Below are 13,482 nucleotides of genomic sequence, written 5' to 3' on the forward strand. Positions count from 1 at the left end.
CCATTTATACATGGAGCATCTCGCTCATGGATATTTCAACATGCAACTGTGGAACTCCACTTTCTGTCAGTGGAAATGAAGTTTAACTCAACAATGTATCCCTATGAACATATTGGAGATAATTTATCTGAATTTTAGGAGTGGGACCAAACCTCTATACATGCCCCTACCGGTTCTCTATCTTTATTTCATTGGATTCTCTTTCAGGCAATCCAAGAAACCAAAACTCTCTGAACAACATGTCAGGTGCTTCAGAGAGACCAAACTCTACCGGTTATCCTTGGGAACCTCATAGCACTTTTTCTCACCGCTCGGCAATCCGGTCGGCTACATCCATCTTTCCGTACATCAGAACTCCTCTCTTCACTCCATCCAGATATAAAGTGACTTTTACCCAAAAAGCCGACACACGTCAACGCTGACTCAGACGGCATGCCGTTCCTATGTTCCGGGAAGGTCTCGTAAAAGTATTCGTCTGTTGACATCAGACTGGACTGTAGCTCGGTTACAATGTGTCCTAAAAGAGAGAGGCATTTTTTATCATAGTTGTTCTAACTTTGTAGCTTCTTAACACTCACATATCTAAAAGTCAGTTGAGCAGAAGCAAATATAAAACTTCCAACAGCAGCTGCTGTGCGCCTTGCAGCTTGACCCACCCACCAGCGCCAGGTAGCATAGACAAGCTCTGGTAACAGAAAAAGAAGCATCCCATCACAGTTCCATGCAGCCGCCCCCTACCACAATTTCATGCGCTGCTGGAAACCAGTCACTACTTCCATGCTCTGCTGCCCCTCCATTGCTGTTTATCTTGGATAGGCACTAGGAAGCCAGTTTTTCTGTTTTCTATGCCTGCTTCGCCAAAGTGGAGAAGCAAACCTTTCTATCACTGGGATGGCAGTTTTGTTGTTTTCAATGCCTGCTTCACAAAGTGCAGAAGCAACATTTTTGGCACTGGGATGCCAGGTGCTGTCTTCTCTATCCCTTGTTCACAAAATGCAGAAGCAAGTTTTTCAACCACTGGGATGCCACCTCCTCTCTTCTCTATGCTTCATTATCAAAATGTAGCAGCAAACCTTTCTGGCACCGTGTTGCCAGCTTCTCTACAACTTATCCTATCTATTATTTGCAAAAAACAACAATAAACATTACTGGCACCGGGTTGCCAGTTTACTGCTCTACTATCCCTTCTCTGCAATATGCAACAGCAAACTTTTCTGGCACTGGGATGCCAGTTTTTCTCTGCTCTATCGGTCCTTCGCATCATCATATGTAGTAGTATGAATTGGCTTGGAGTAGGTCCTTCATATTTTTCAGAGCTGTCCACCGGACCAGATTGGAGTCTTTGGTGGTCCATTTTTGGTCTTGTCTATGTCTTAGTAATTATTCCCATGTCCTGTTTTGGTTTGGTAAATGTCTTTGCTCATGGGTTCCTCTCTTGATGGTTTCCACCTTTGTCTTGTCTCCATTGGTGTCTGTTTTCCCTTCTTTGTGATTGCCTGTCCCTCCCTCATTGCTCCCTCATTCATTTGTGGACAGTGTGCCCTGGGTGTGTCAATAGGTATGTTTCTCCCATTGTCTGATGGCCATTCATCTGTTTTTCCTCCCATGCTAACAGTGTATGTATCTGAGTTCATCCTCTTCTGCTTAGTTTGGTTTTGTATGTTTCTCATATGGACTCTGGGTTTTTAACTTGTGTTGCTTAATTTAATAATCTTACTTTTAAAGACTTTAGGAACTTCTTTGAAAAAACATGCTGAGCAGAATTTTGGATACACATCCATCCATTGCCTGAAAATGTTCAAAAGAGCTTATTTGTGATATCTTCAAAGGCTTGGCTTTTTTTTCTAGTACCCCCTTAAATGTTCAGTGGTGTTGAAGTTGGGTAACTGTGTATGAAAGTCCATGACTAGCAGGACTCCTTTGTCGTCTTTGGTCTTCACGTAGTTCTCAGATCTTTGAGGTTTGTTTTGGCTCATTATCTGGCTGTAGTATGAATTTTTCTCCATAAAGATGAAAACTGTTGGTGGTTATCCAAAGCTAAAAGTGAAGGTGGACCTTTCATAACAGTTAATTGGAGTAATAGGTTCTTCATTTTGACAATTCTGCATCTCATTATCTGAACAAGCCTTTAATAATAACAATAAAATAATAATAATTAATAAACTTTGACAAGGCTGATGCATTTCAGAAACTCCATTTCTATATTTATGCGACGGGAAAAACAGATCTTTTACACTGTTTTCCTTGTCCCTTTATCTCTTTGCTTGGCATCAGACTGTGTGCTCTGTTAATGTTTGTAATTGTTCCCGACATCTCTGTAGGGTTATATCCAAACCTGTTGCTTTGGCTTTAAAGTGCTTGACATGGGTTTGCCATCACCCTGGCGGGGTGGACGCCAATATTTGGGAACATGATCACTGGAGATTGAGACGACGTAGGAAAAACTGATTCTAACTCGTCCGAGGATTTACAAGATATTTAGAAGACTTGATGGTCAGAGGTTTTAGTTTTCTGAAAACCTGTGAACATGATAACTTGAGAGACCTCCTAAGATTTTGAAATTGAGAACATAATGTTTGAATCTCAGGAGATCAAATTTTCTGAAAATCCTGTGAATGTGAGGCAGCACTAGCAATAACTTAATCAAGAAAATGTCAGTTTTATTGTGAATGTGCGTGTAATCTATGAACCAGTTTTTGCCAAATAAGACGTGCTAGTCCTTTGTTCTCTGCACTCCAAACCTGGGTTTGGTGGATATCTTTAGACTCGTGCTGCTGAAGGCCTGGATGTAACTGGCTGACAGATTTCTGCTGAAGCTGCGTCTCTCAGTGGTTTCTTGCTGCGTCGTCCTCTGTTATCTTCCTCTTTGCTTAGTTTTTGCTGTTCGTTCTGTCTGTCTTTGCATTGTGCTCTCTTCCTTCCTTTTCATGTCTCTCCTACCTCTTGTTTCTTTGAACTGTTTGTTTTGTCAACCACAGCGATGGAGGGCGGCAGCACGACACCACACGACTGTGTGCTTTTTTCTTTGTCACATTCCTCTGCGTCTCTCCTGAAAGGGAAAAGTGTTTTTTCTTTCAGTGCAGCAATACAACTCTAAATCCAACTCCAACTGAACATGAACTCCACCATTTTTTCTGCTAATCACTTTCAGGGCTTTTGTGCCTTTATTGTCATTTCTTTATTTTATTTTTCTGTTTTTTCTTTGTGTTATTTCCTGTCTCTATTATGTCATTTTTCATGTGGTTGTGGACAATTAAGTCATTTTTTTTAATGTCTGTTTGTTTCAAATGCAAAACTGTGATTGGGTGTTGTTTTGTGTTTATTTGACATAATCTTGCTATTTTTAGGCATTATTGTGCATCTCATTTGTCTCTTTGTGATGTATCTGTGTCTGCACCGCTGCAGATCTCATGCCAGGGTTTCATTACCAAAACTATCTGAACTAATTGACCTGCGACATGACAGGGTTTTTTTTCTTTTTAAATTATGGGGCACACTGATAGTGAAGAATGTTGTTTTCTTCAATTTGACCTAACAATAGCAGTGCCGTCTCACTGCTATAATGACCAAAATGCAAAGATAGCACAATAATGAGAAAGCCTGTTTAATAACTTATTGTCACAGAGAGAACCAGTCAAACATCTTTGGCATGTGGTAAAAAGTGAAACTGGCAGCATTAATCTGCAGCTGACAAATCGGTAGAAATGATGCACCACGGTTATGTTGACATCTCAAAGAAAACTTTCCAACGTCTCAGTTAGAGCTGAGGCTGTTTGAGAGGAAAGAGGAACCCTATTTCATTTTAGCTGTTGCTTTTAAGAGATCTGATAAACTGAAACCTTCTGCCTCACCAGGAAGCCAAATGGAGGAAAATACATAACTATAAACAAAAGAAACCAAAAAATGTTCTTATTTTTATTTTATTTTATTTATGTGTAAGAGACTCTGCTGTATTTTGTAGTCATTTTGTGTTCATGCTGGTTTGTGTGTGTGAGGTGGAGAGGAGGGGAATGATGCAACACCAAAAATGACTTAAAAATACAGTCAGTGTAGAATATGGCTTCCTTCTTCAGAGTGTTTCTCGAGTGTTTGTTTCCATATACTCTCCTGTTTAAATGTCCAACTGTACAGCATTAACAAGCATGTTTGTACTGCAACAAATTTCGGAATCGTTGACTTTGGAATCAGTCTGGATTACCTCACTAATCCATACTAAACGTTACTGTTTAGTATTTTAGTATTTTAGATTGCAACATTATAATTATAATATTGATCAGCACCATAATGCCATTACTTTACCAGCGAATAACTGGTAAGGTCAAATAAAAACTGTTCTAAAAGTATGACTGGAGGCATTTAAAAGCATCTCTTCTTGAGATTTTATTTTTTCTTTGCTGGATCAGCACCTCACAGGTGGTACAGCACTACTAGGCTGCCTGACTACGGTCTGCCTGATACACCTGCGCTGGTGTTGTTCATGCGTCATCATAATGTTTGTCCAGGATCAACATTGCAACTGGCCTCTCACCTTGTTGCGATGCCATATCTTTGGAATGTGGAAGAAGGAGAAAAAAAATGTCTTTGTTTATGTAAAACTCTCTTCTGGAACAAGTGCTCAGCATTTCAGGGTTTAAAAAAAATTATTATTAGGTATTATCAAGTTAGGTTTGCTATTAACCAAATTTAGGTTACTCATGTTCTTTTGCTAGTAATAGTTTTTCATAGCATTAGCTAACTTCTTGGCTAATGCTAACTGCTTATACAATGTGATTGGTCAGTTGCAATGTTGATCCTGGACAAACATCTTGATGATGTAAGAACAACACCAAAAGTTGACTGACATTAATGTTGCAGATTGGTCATTTTGTTGATTTTGTGTCCCTTTGTGGTACTTTGTGTTTCTTTGGTGTCATTCTGTGTTCCTTCTCATCAGTGGTTCATATTTTTGTGTTGGGTTTTTTTTGTTGTGTGGTTTTATATAGTTTTGAGATTGTACGCTCACGGTGCTTTAAAAGTGTCCTCTCATTGGCTGACAGCTGTGTCAATAAGAGGTGCAGGTAAGTGATGGGGCGGGGCCAGAACGATGACGTTGCAGTCACATGTATCCTCATGCTGTGCCGAGCAGCCGGAGGATGACAGTGCTGATAGAGCTGCCGCTGGTCTCACACAGGGAGCTGTGTTACTGTTTTCTCCACGAGCCTGGATTATAACTATGTATTTTGTCATTACTGCCATGAAAGGTGAGTGTAAAAGGTGTGTGTGTGTGTCATTTTACTTTGGGTTTAGAGTTTTCTTTCAGCGCTTCAACATAATTGTTGGTCCACGGAGAAGCTCCACTCTGCTTTTTGTTTTGTACGGTTTCCCTGGTTTGTGTGCGCTCATCCTCACCGAGCTGTCAGCGCTGCTCTACATGTGTTGTTGTGTCTGATAACTGTTGGAGCGCAGAAACACGACACCCTCACTGATCGTGGAAATGCTATTTTGGGAAACGTGAGTCAAGTTAGTGGGACTTTAAAGTATGGGAGGTGGAGGATGAGGCGGACAGCAGACGGGGTGTCTGTGAAAGTTGACGATACGGTCTTGAGATGCGCTCCGTGTAAATGAAAGTTGCGGGGAGGAGGATTAACTATTTCTTTTTTAAAGCTTGTGGCATTGCTCCAGGTTTCTACATGTGCTTTTGTGTGTGGAGCGCTTTGCTTCACATCGAAATGGAAAAGAAAATCGAGGTGTGGGCAGGGGCGGACTACAAGACGGTGTGTTCCTGGGCAGTCGCGCATAAAAGCCCCCCCAACCAACTTAGACTTGCTGGATGTGCACGTTCTCCTCTGTTAGATAAAAATGGGACAGAGTTAAAAAGCTCCACTACATTTGTGGCTCTGTCTCATTACCAAAGTCCAAGTTTATGCATGCAGTATACATTCTGAAACATTTGGACGGCTGATGAGCATGCTGGGAAATCCACTGCTTGTATTTCCTTTGTGTTTTTGTCAAGAACTGAAAGGGTGTTCTGACTTATATGTTGAAAATATGCAGTCATATGTATGTATGTGTGGACTTGTGTGTGGTTGACTTATGTAAAAATTAGTCCAGTGGAAACAGTTATTCAATGAGTAACTCTATGAATGAGTGTGCTTGTTTGGTACAATCCCCTGTCCACTCAGCCTGTGAGGACCTGTGGTTCATGGGCTTCTCTCATTTGTTCCACGCTTACAGACTTTACACTTGTCTTCAGGTTACAATAGCAAGGCTCAATCTGTAGCTGAGTAGTCGATTCATTGTGAGCTTGTAGCATAAACTTATGTTAAATGTGTCCATTCGCCCGACCTCTGACTGCAGTTGTTGTCCATGGTACTGATCAGAAGCTGGAAAAATGCTGTTGGTGTTATTGATTATTGCTATAAGATATTATTTTTCAGTTTCTCTATGTGTGTGTGTGTGTGTGTGTGTGGATGCGTGAGAGAGAGAGTGAGTGAGTTAGCAATAAGGTCTCAACAATGATCTGCCCTGGGGTTGATCACATGATCACAGACGTATGGCACGCTCCGGTCTCATTTGACATATTACAGGGTTGTTTTTGTTGCATTTGTAGCAGTCAGTCATCTAATTTAATATAATTTATCAAAACTGTGGTTTGGGTTTTTTCCCTTTTAGGTCTTTGCTTTATTTCTTGTGTAGAGATGCAACAATGCTTATATGTTGACATTATACACCGTATAAAAATGAAGTGCCTTAAACCTGCATTCTGTTTAATGGTTACTGGAAGGGCAAGCCCTGTGGTTGCACTTTTGGGTGCATAGAGGTTTATGGGAAATGGACCTTCAGCTCCCTTGCTCTGTGTGTTTCGGGTCTCAGTGAATCAAAAATGAAGTGCACTTTGTAAATTACTTTGGTCTTCTGAATGCAGAGTGAAATATCTTGCCACAGGCTTCAGCACTTTTACTGTGGTAAAGGTTTTCCTATCAAATACAAACACTGGCGGTCTGGCTGATCACTTCTTCCCCACTGAGAGCGAGACCTAGAAGTGCACTGCCCTTTGTAAGGAGATTTGTGGGGTAAATTCCCTGAAGGGTTGTTGAACTGGAAGTGCAAACTCAGGTCTTTCATAATCTTTTAAAAAACCTCTATCTGCAGAGTTCATCTAGAGTTTAGCTTCAAGCTAAATTTTTAAATCCAGCTGTTGATGTCACTGTGATGCGTTGGCGCGTCTGATACGAGGCCAGACTGTCATGTTTAATGTGTCTGCAATAAGTCATAAAGACACGATTGTTTAATTGAGTTCAAACTGTCAGTGCTGTAGTCTGCCCAGCAGATTCAAAACCGTTACTTTTCTTTGTTTCATGAACGATTTGAAACGCATGCTGACATTTAGCTCATCATTCATTTAGCCAACACCCAGGTGCTTCTCCTTTAGTAAGAAACTTTACAGCTGTTCAAGTTGATTTGTATTTTCTTGATAATTGCAAAGTGTGTGTGTGTGGTTTAATGCTGTCTGTTCCAGATTCCCAATCTGTGAGAAAACACTGCAGGAGGCATTTAGCCAGCCTGTTATGTCAGAGGATTACAACAGCCAGGAGATTATTTAACTGTTTCTTAGGGGGAGGGGGAGCGTGGTGACATCACTGGTGACATTGTGATCAAAAAGTGTGCGCAGTTGTTTACATAAACAGAAAAGACAGAAAAAAGTATGAATATTTGAAACAGTTTAGAAATATTGTCGATTATGGCAGAAAGCATTTTTAAATTCTGCACAATAATTCTAATCTCAGCGATTTAAAAAAAAAAAAAAAAAAAAAAGAAGATGCTTGGGCTCGCTGATTTCCCAAAAGGGCTCCAGTGGATGGATCCGCATGTTGATTTCCTTGAACTTCAAATATAAATTATGATATAAAATAACAAAGTGCTGTCTGGTATTTGGAGCTCGATGGGACTCTTAGCCCTTTCCCACAAGTGCCCACTCGGATCGGCTTCGCTCGACTCGAGTCAGTTTTTAGGGTTTTCCATTAAGTGGTAGTACCTGGTGCCGCCGGAGTTCCAAGCGCTTGGACAACCATGATCGCAACAGACTGCATGCCACCGATTGGCTAGTCACTGATGTCACTGAGTCGTGAGAGCAACTCCTTCAAGAAAATCAAAACCACCATTTTTGAAAAACAATGATGGCAATAATTGAAAAAACAACATGTGTCTGACGCACATAAGGTGGGACTCAATTGTAATGGAAAATGACCGAGACTGAGACCGAGTACTAGCAGAGAAGGGCTGTGTGAGAATAACCGTGGTTCCCCGGTGTTGTGTATCCTACACTGCTGATGTCAGCAGGTCCAATCGTGGCCTGTGCGCGGCTCAGGCTACACATCTCAGGAAACCCGCGCTGTACGCACGCAGGGAGTGATTTAGAGCTGCGAACAAGGTGACAGACCCTTCGTGATCCAGAACAGAAGACTTTTAATGGCTTTTAGTTCCTCTTGATAGATCTTGTTGGCCAAAGGCCTTTTTGTTCTCAGTCATCTTTTTCTGTTGGAAGCCAGAATGGAAATTTCAGTTCAGTTCCATTAATTCAGCAGCCGTAGCTCCAAGTGCACATCAGATGAAATTACATGGAGCTGATGACACGATTGTTTCTGAACCAGCAACGTTTCACACAAACTCGTTAGCAACATTTTGTGAATGCACTGCATGACTCTGCCGCATGTGCTGCACACTCAAACTGTCTCTGCATTCATTTGTGTTTATAAATATCTCCCAACATGTGCAGGATACAGTAACTATTAAAATACCTGCAGGACAGCGCTGGCTATCTAAACCTCAGAGATATCCAGGAGTTATCCATGAGCACATGATGGAGTCTTTTAGGAAATATCTGTTGGCATATCACACTCTGTCAGCTGTCATTTATAAATCAGCATGCTACAACTGACCAGGAACTCTGCTCTGTGCTGTATGAATCACTGCCTCTAGCAGAATATAGGACTGTAGTTTTTCAGGAGTGCGATAATCATAAGTAACCATAAGTTACTGTCCATTACAGTTTGGCCTTATATATACAGTGGGGCAAAAAAGTATTTAGTCAGCCACCGATTGTGCAAGTTCCCCCACTTAAAATGATGACAGAGGTCAGTAATTTGCACCAGAGGTACACTTCAACTGTGAGAGACAGAATGTGAAAAAAAAATCCATGAATTCACATGGTAGGATTTGTAAAGAATTTATTCGTAAATCAGGGTGGAAAATAAGTATTTGGTCACCTCAAACAAGGAAAATCCCTGGCTCTCACAGACCTGTAACGTCTTCTGTAAGAAGCTTTTCTGTCCCCCACTCGTTACCTGTATGAATGGCACCTGTTTGACCTCATCATCTGTATAAAAGACACCTGTCCACAGCCTCAACCAGTCAGACTCCAAACTCCGCCATGGCCAAGACCAAAGAGCTTTCGAAGGACACCAGGAAAAGAATTGTAGACCTGCACCAGACTGGGAAGAGTGAATCTACAATAGGCAAGCAGCTTGGTGTGAAAAAGTCAACTGTAGGAGCAATCATCAGAAAATGGAAGACATACAAGACCACTGATAATCTCCCTCGATCTGGGGCTCCACGCAAGATCTCATCCCGTGGGGTCAAAATGATCATGAGAACGGTGAGCAAAGATCCCAGAACCACACGGGGGGACCTGGTGAATGACCTGCAGAGAGCTGGGACCAAAGTAACAAAGGTCACCATCAGTAACACACTACAACGGCAGGGAATCAAATCCCGCAGTGCCAGACGTGTTCCGCTGCTGAAGCCAGTGCATGTCCAGGCCCGTCTGAAGTTTGCCAGAGAGCACATGGATGATACAGCAGAGGATTGGGAGAATGTCATGTGGTCAGATGAAACCAAAGTAGAACTTTTTGGTATAAACTCAACTCGTCGTGTTTGGAGGAAGAAGAATACTGAGTTGCATCCCAAGAACACCATACCTACTGTGAAGCATGGGGGTGGAAACATCATGCTATGGGGCTGTTTTTCTGCCAAGGGGACAGGACGACTGATCCGTGTTAAGGACAGAATGAATGGGGCCAAGTATCGTGAGATTTTGAGCCAAAACCTCCTTCCATCAGTGAGAACTTTGAAGATGAAACGAGGCTGGGTCTTCCAACATGACAATGATCCAAAACACACCGCCCGGGCAACAAAGGAGTGGCTCCGTAAGAAGCATTTGAAAGTCCTGGAGTGGCCTAGCCAGTCTCCAGACCTCAACCCCATAGAAAATCTGTGGCGGGAGTTGAAAGTCCGTGTTGCTCGGCGACAGCCCCAAAACATCACTGCTCTTGAGAAGATCTGCATGGAGGAATGGGCCAAAATACCAGCTACTGTGTGTGCAAACCTGGTAAAGACCTATAGTAAACGTTTGACCTCTGTTATTGCCAACAAAGGTTATGTTACAAAGTATTGAGTTGTATTTTTGTTATTGACCAAATACTTATTTTCCACCCTGATTTACGAATAAATTCTTTACAAATCCTACCATGTGAATTCATGGATTTTTTTTCACATTCTGTCTCTCACAGTTGAAGTGTACCTCTGGTGCAAATTACTGACCTCTGTCATCATTTTAAGTGGGGGAACTTGCACAATCGGTGGCTGACTAAATACTTTTTTGCCCCACTGTAAATGGCAGCTGCCTGTTTTATATTTCCTGTAGGAAGTAGTTTTTTTTTTCTTAAGACACAGAATGGATCCATCCAGCTTTCTGATGGATCCAAGTCTGGCCTGGATTTTAAACTCTGCAGCTTTCCCCCCCCCAAACAACTAAGTTGGTCACAGTAAATGATAAAACGCCACACAAAAACAAAACACGTTTTGCAAAAATAAACATGAAAATAATTCCTCAGTAAAGCAGAATGTAAAACCACGCATGCATTTCAACAGAAGACAAAGAAGGAGGCCCTTTTATTAACCACCAAACAAACCTTGACACATTTCTGAGGCTGAGCGGCGTCTGCTCGGCCCTCCTCTCTCCCGCTGCTTTGATCCAGTGTCTGAGAAACGCTATTTTTTTTCTTTCTTTAGAGCTCAGTTTCTGATAATTTATCCATTAGGGATTTGTTTTGCTCAGGCTTTAGCATTTTTGGAGTAAACAGCAGTGGCTCTTGTGATATTCTTTCTTGCTCATTAGCCTTCACTTAGTGCTGCTATCTTGCTAATTACACATTATACTGTGGTATCTGTACAGTAAGCAAATGCAGCATCCCGAGGGAAAACTCTGGAAGTTCATCTGGATTCCTGGTTCAAAGTGAAAGTAAGATATTTGTTGTGTACTGATAAATAAAGTAAAAAAGCAGTGCAGCGTTAGAGTGAAACAAAAAAAGGCAGGAGGTGTGGGGAAAAAGACAAAAAGATAATGAAAAAAGAAATGTTTATGTTTATTTATTACTAAACTCTTCATTTTAATCATTAATTTTCTATGTTTTCCCCCCATTGTTAAAATTCGTCCATGTTTTTAGTTATTTGGGCATTATTTCACATGGTTCCCTTTTCTTTGTTTTCAAAAAAGGTTAAATATCTTTTTTCTTCATTGTGTCTGCATGACAGTGGCAGACACCGGGTCATTGTGGCTTCTCACGTGCAGAAATGTGGCTTCTGTCGGTTCATTTAAGCCCCCTGTATGAACCAGTGCAGTCCAAATCAGCAGTGAGGACTTTGAAACAGAAATATGGATGGTTACGCATGTGGAGGTGAAGCAGAGACTCACGGTTTGGCGATTAGTGTGCCGACCTGCTAGAGAGGTGACTAATCGAACCACCAACTGTGGCTGATGAACAAGCTGCTGCTTCATCTGCTCACAGCCTGAATGAGCGTGTTGGTGCTCCATGTGTGGCACCATATGTCTGCCGTTTTTACATCGACTCTGAAAATTTGGAAGCTGGACGAGGGGATTAAAGAACGGAGCCTGTTAGCAACGTCTGAGCAAGAGCAGTTGAGGCGAGATCTTGGGTCCTCCTGGGAGTGAGCATGGCCTTTGCAGTGTGGTGGACTGAGGACTAAACTCACGCTGGCAGCAGCAGCGTTTCACCTGTCACTCACTTAATACAGTGATTCAGTTTTGCAAGCTAAATCACAGAGGACAGAATTTTTAACTTCATATATCAGCCAGAGGCCAGCTGAGAAAAGTGTCCTATGATATGCTCAACAGCATAATGAGCAATGGGAGGGATCTGCACCGGAAAGCTGACACAAATCCGAAAAAAAAAAATCTTATTTTGAACTTGAACCTCTGGATCTTGCCCAAGGATATTTAGGCATGCAGACTGGAGAAGCAAGGGGTCAAACAACTACCAACCCTCCCATTAGTAGATGACCTGCTCTGCTTCCTGAGCTGTGGCCACCCAGACTCAAAGTGCTGAAACCTATTTTAGGGACATGTTCCACATCTTGGATCAGCGTCACACTAACAGCCTGGCCTATGAGACAGCTGGTGAGGGAAAGACAAAGTCTGGAAAGGTCTGGGGTTGGCTCCTTAGCAGTGACCAACCTTTTGAAGGAAAGGTGAGTAAATCAGTTGTCCGTAGTGTGTTTGCCTCAGATGAATAACAAATACAAAGAAGTTGCCCTAAAGGTTCCGTCCATGTCCATGTACACTCATATTACTGTTAGTTTACCTGGGTCATCCACCCAAGTCCACATGTGGGAGATGCAGATAACTAGGACTGAGCTAAAAGTCTTCAGTGTCCAAATCAGGATTAATTTTTCAATGAGAAAAAGAGATGCCAACATTATTCATTATCCCTCAATTAGAATTATTATCACTAATCACTACTCGTCTAGCCCTGACACGGGGACAGGGATACATAACCACGTGACCAACCTTTCTTTGATCAGGCTGTTGTAAAAGTCAAACATCTGGAATTAGTCTGTGGTCTGGAATAATAAGTACTATTGTATTTTTGCCTTTAGCATTTTCTTTTTCATAGATTCAACTAAAGAAGTGTCAACAAATTGTTTTTTTTGTTGTTTTTTTTTTTGACAACCTGAAAGTGCCTAAAGATGCATTTTAATGTATTTTGCACGATTATTTCCTATGTGTAGGCACAACATGGGTTCATCTCTTGAACACCCAGCAAGCAGATCATTATGAACACCTGCCTAATGCTGTGTTTGGTCACCCTTTTGCTGCTATTAACAGCTCTGACCCATCAAACCATGGACTCCACTAGTCCATGGTTCTGATGCTCAGATGCCCATTGTTGGCTCGTTTGGTAGTCCACAGGGTCAGCGTGAGCATCCTGCTTTGTTTGTTGCTACGCAGCGCCATACGCAATAATCTGTGATGCACATCAGTGAGCTTTGGCCGCTTATGACTCTGGTTCACCATTGTTCCTTTCTCTAATGACTTTAGATAGATCCTGACCACTGTGGACCAGACATCTTCAGAAATGCTCTGACCGACTCATCTAGCCATTAATATTTAGCCCCTGTTGAAGGCGCTCAAGTCCTTACGCCTGC

At 41.8% G+C, this 13,482-nt stretch overlaps 1 protein-coding gene across 2 annotated transcripts in view; it reads left to right on the forward strand.

Annotated features, from left to right (window-relative positions):
* LOC146525119 (nuclear receptor ROR-alpha A-like) overlaps positions 1-13,482 on the forward strand; it is a 175,727-nt gene that overhangs the window by 127,896 nt on the left and 34,349 nt on the right. The window contains exon 1 of one of the 2 annotated variants that reach the window (XM_085161820.1): positions 4,220-5,240. The exons of the other annotated variant lie outside the window; for it this stretch is intronic. Within the exon in view, the coding sequence (XP_085017946.1) occupies positions 5,084-5,240 (157 nt within the window). The 5' untranslated portion in view covers positions 4,220-5,083. Of the gene's footprint in view, positions 1-4,219; positions 5,241-13,482 lie in introns of those variants that run through there. 2 annotated transcript variants of the gene reach the window in all.

The sequence above is a fragment of the Neolamprologus multifasciatus genome, chromosome 1 (assembly GCF_963576455.1).
Source record: "Neolamprologus multifasciatus chromosome 1, fNeoMul1.2, whole genome shotgun sequence".
Lineage (NCBI taxonomy): Eukaryota > Metazoa > Chordata > Actinopteri > Cichliformes > Cichlidae > Neolamprologus > Neolamprologus multifasciatus.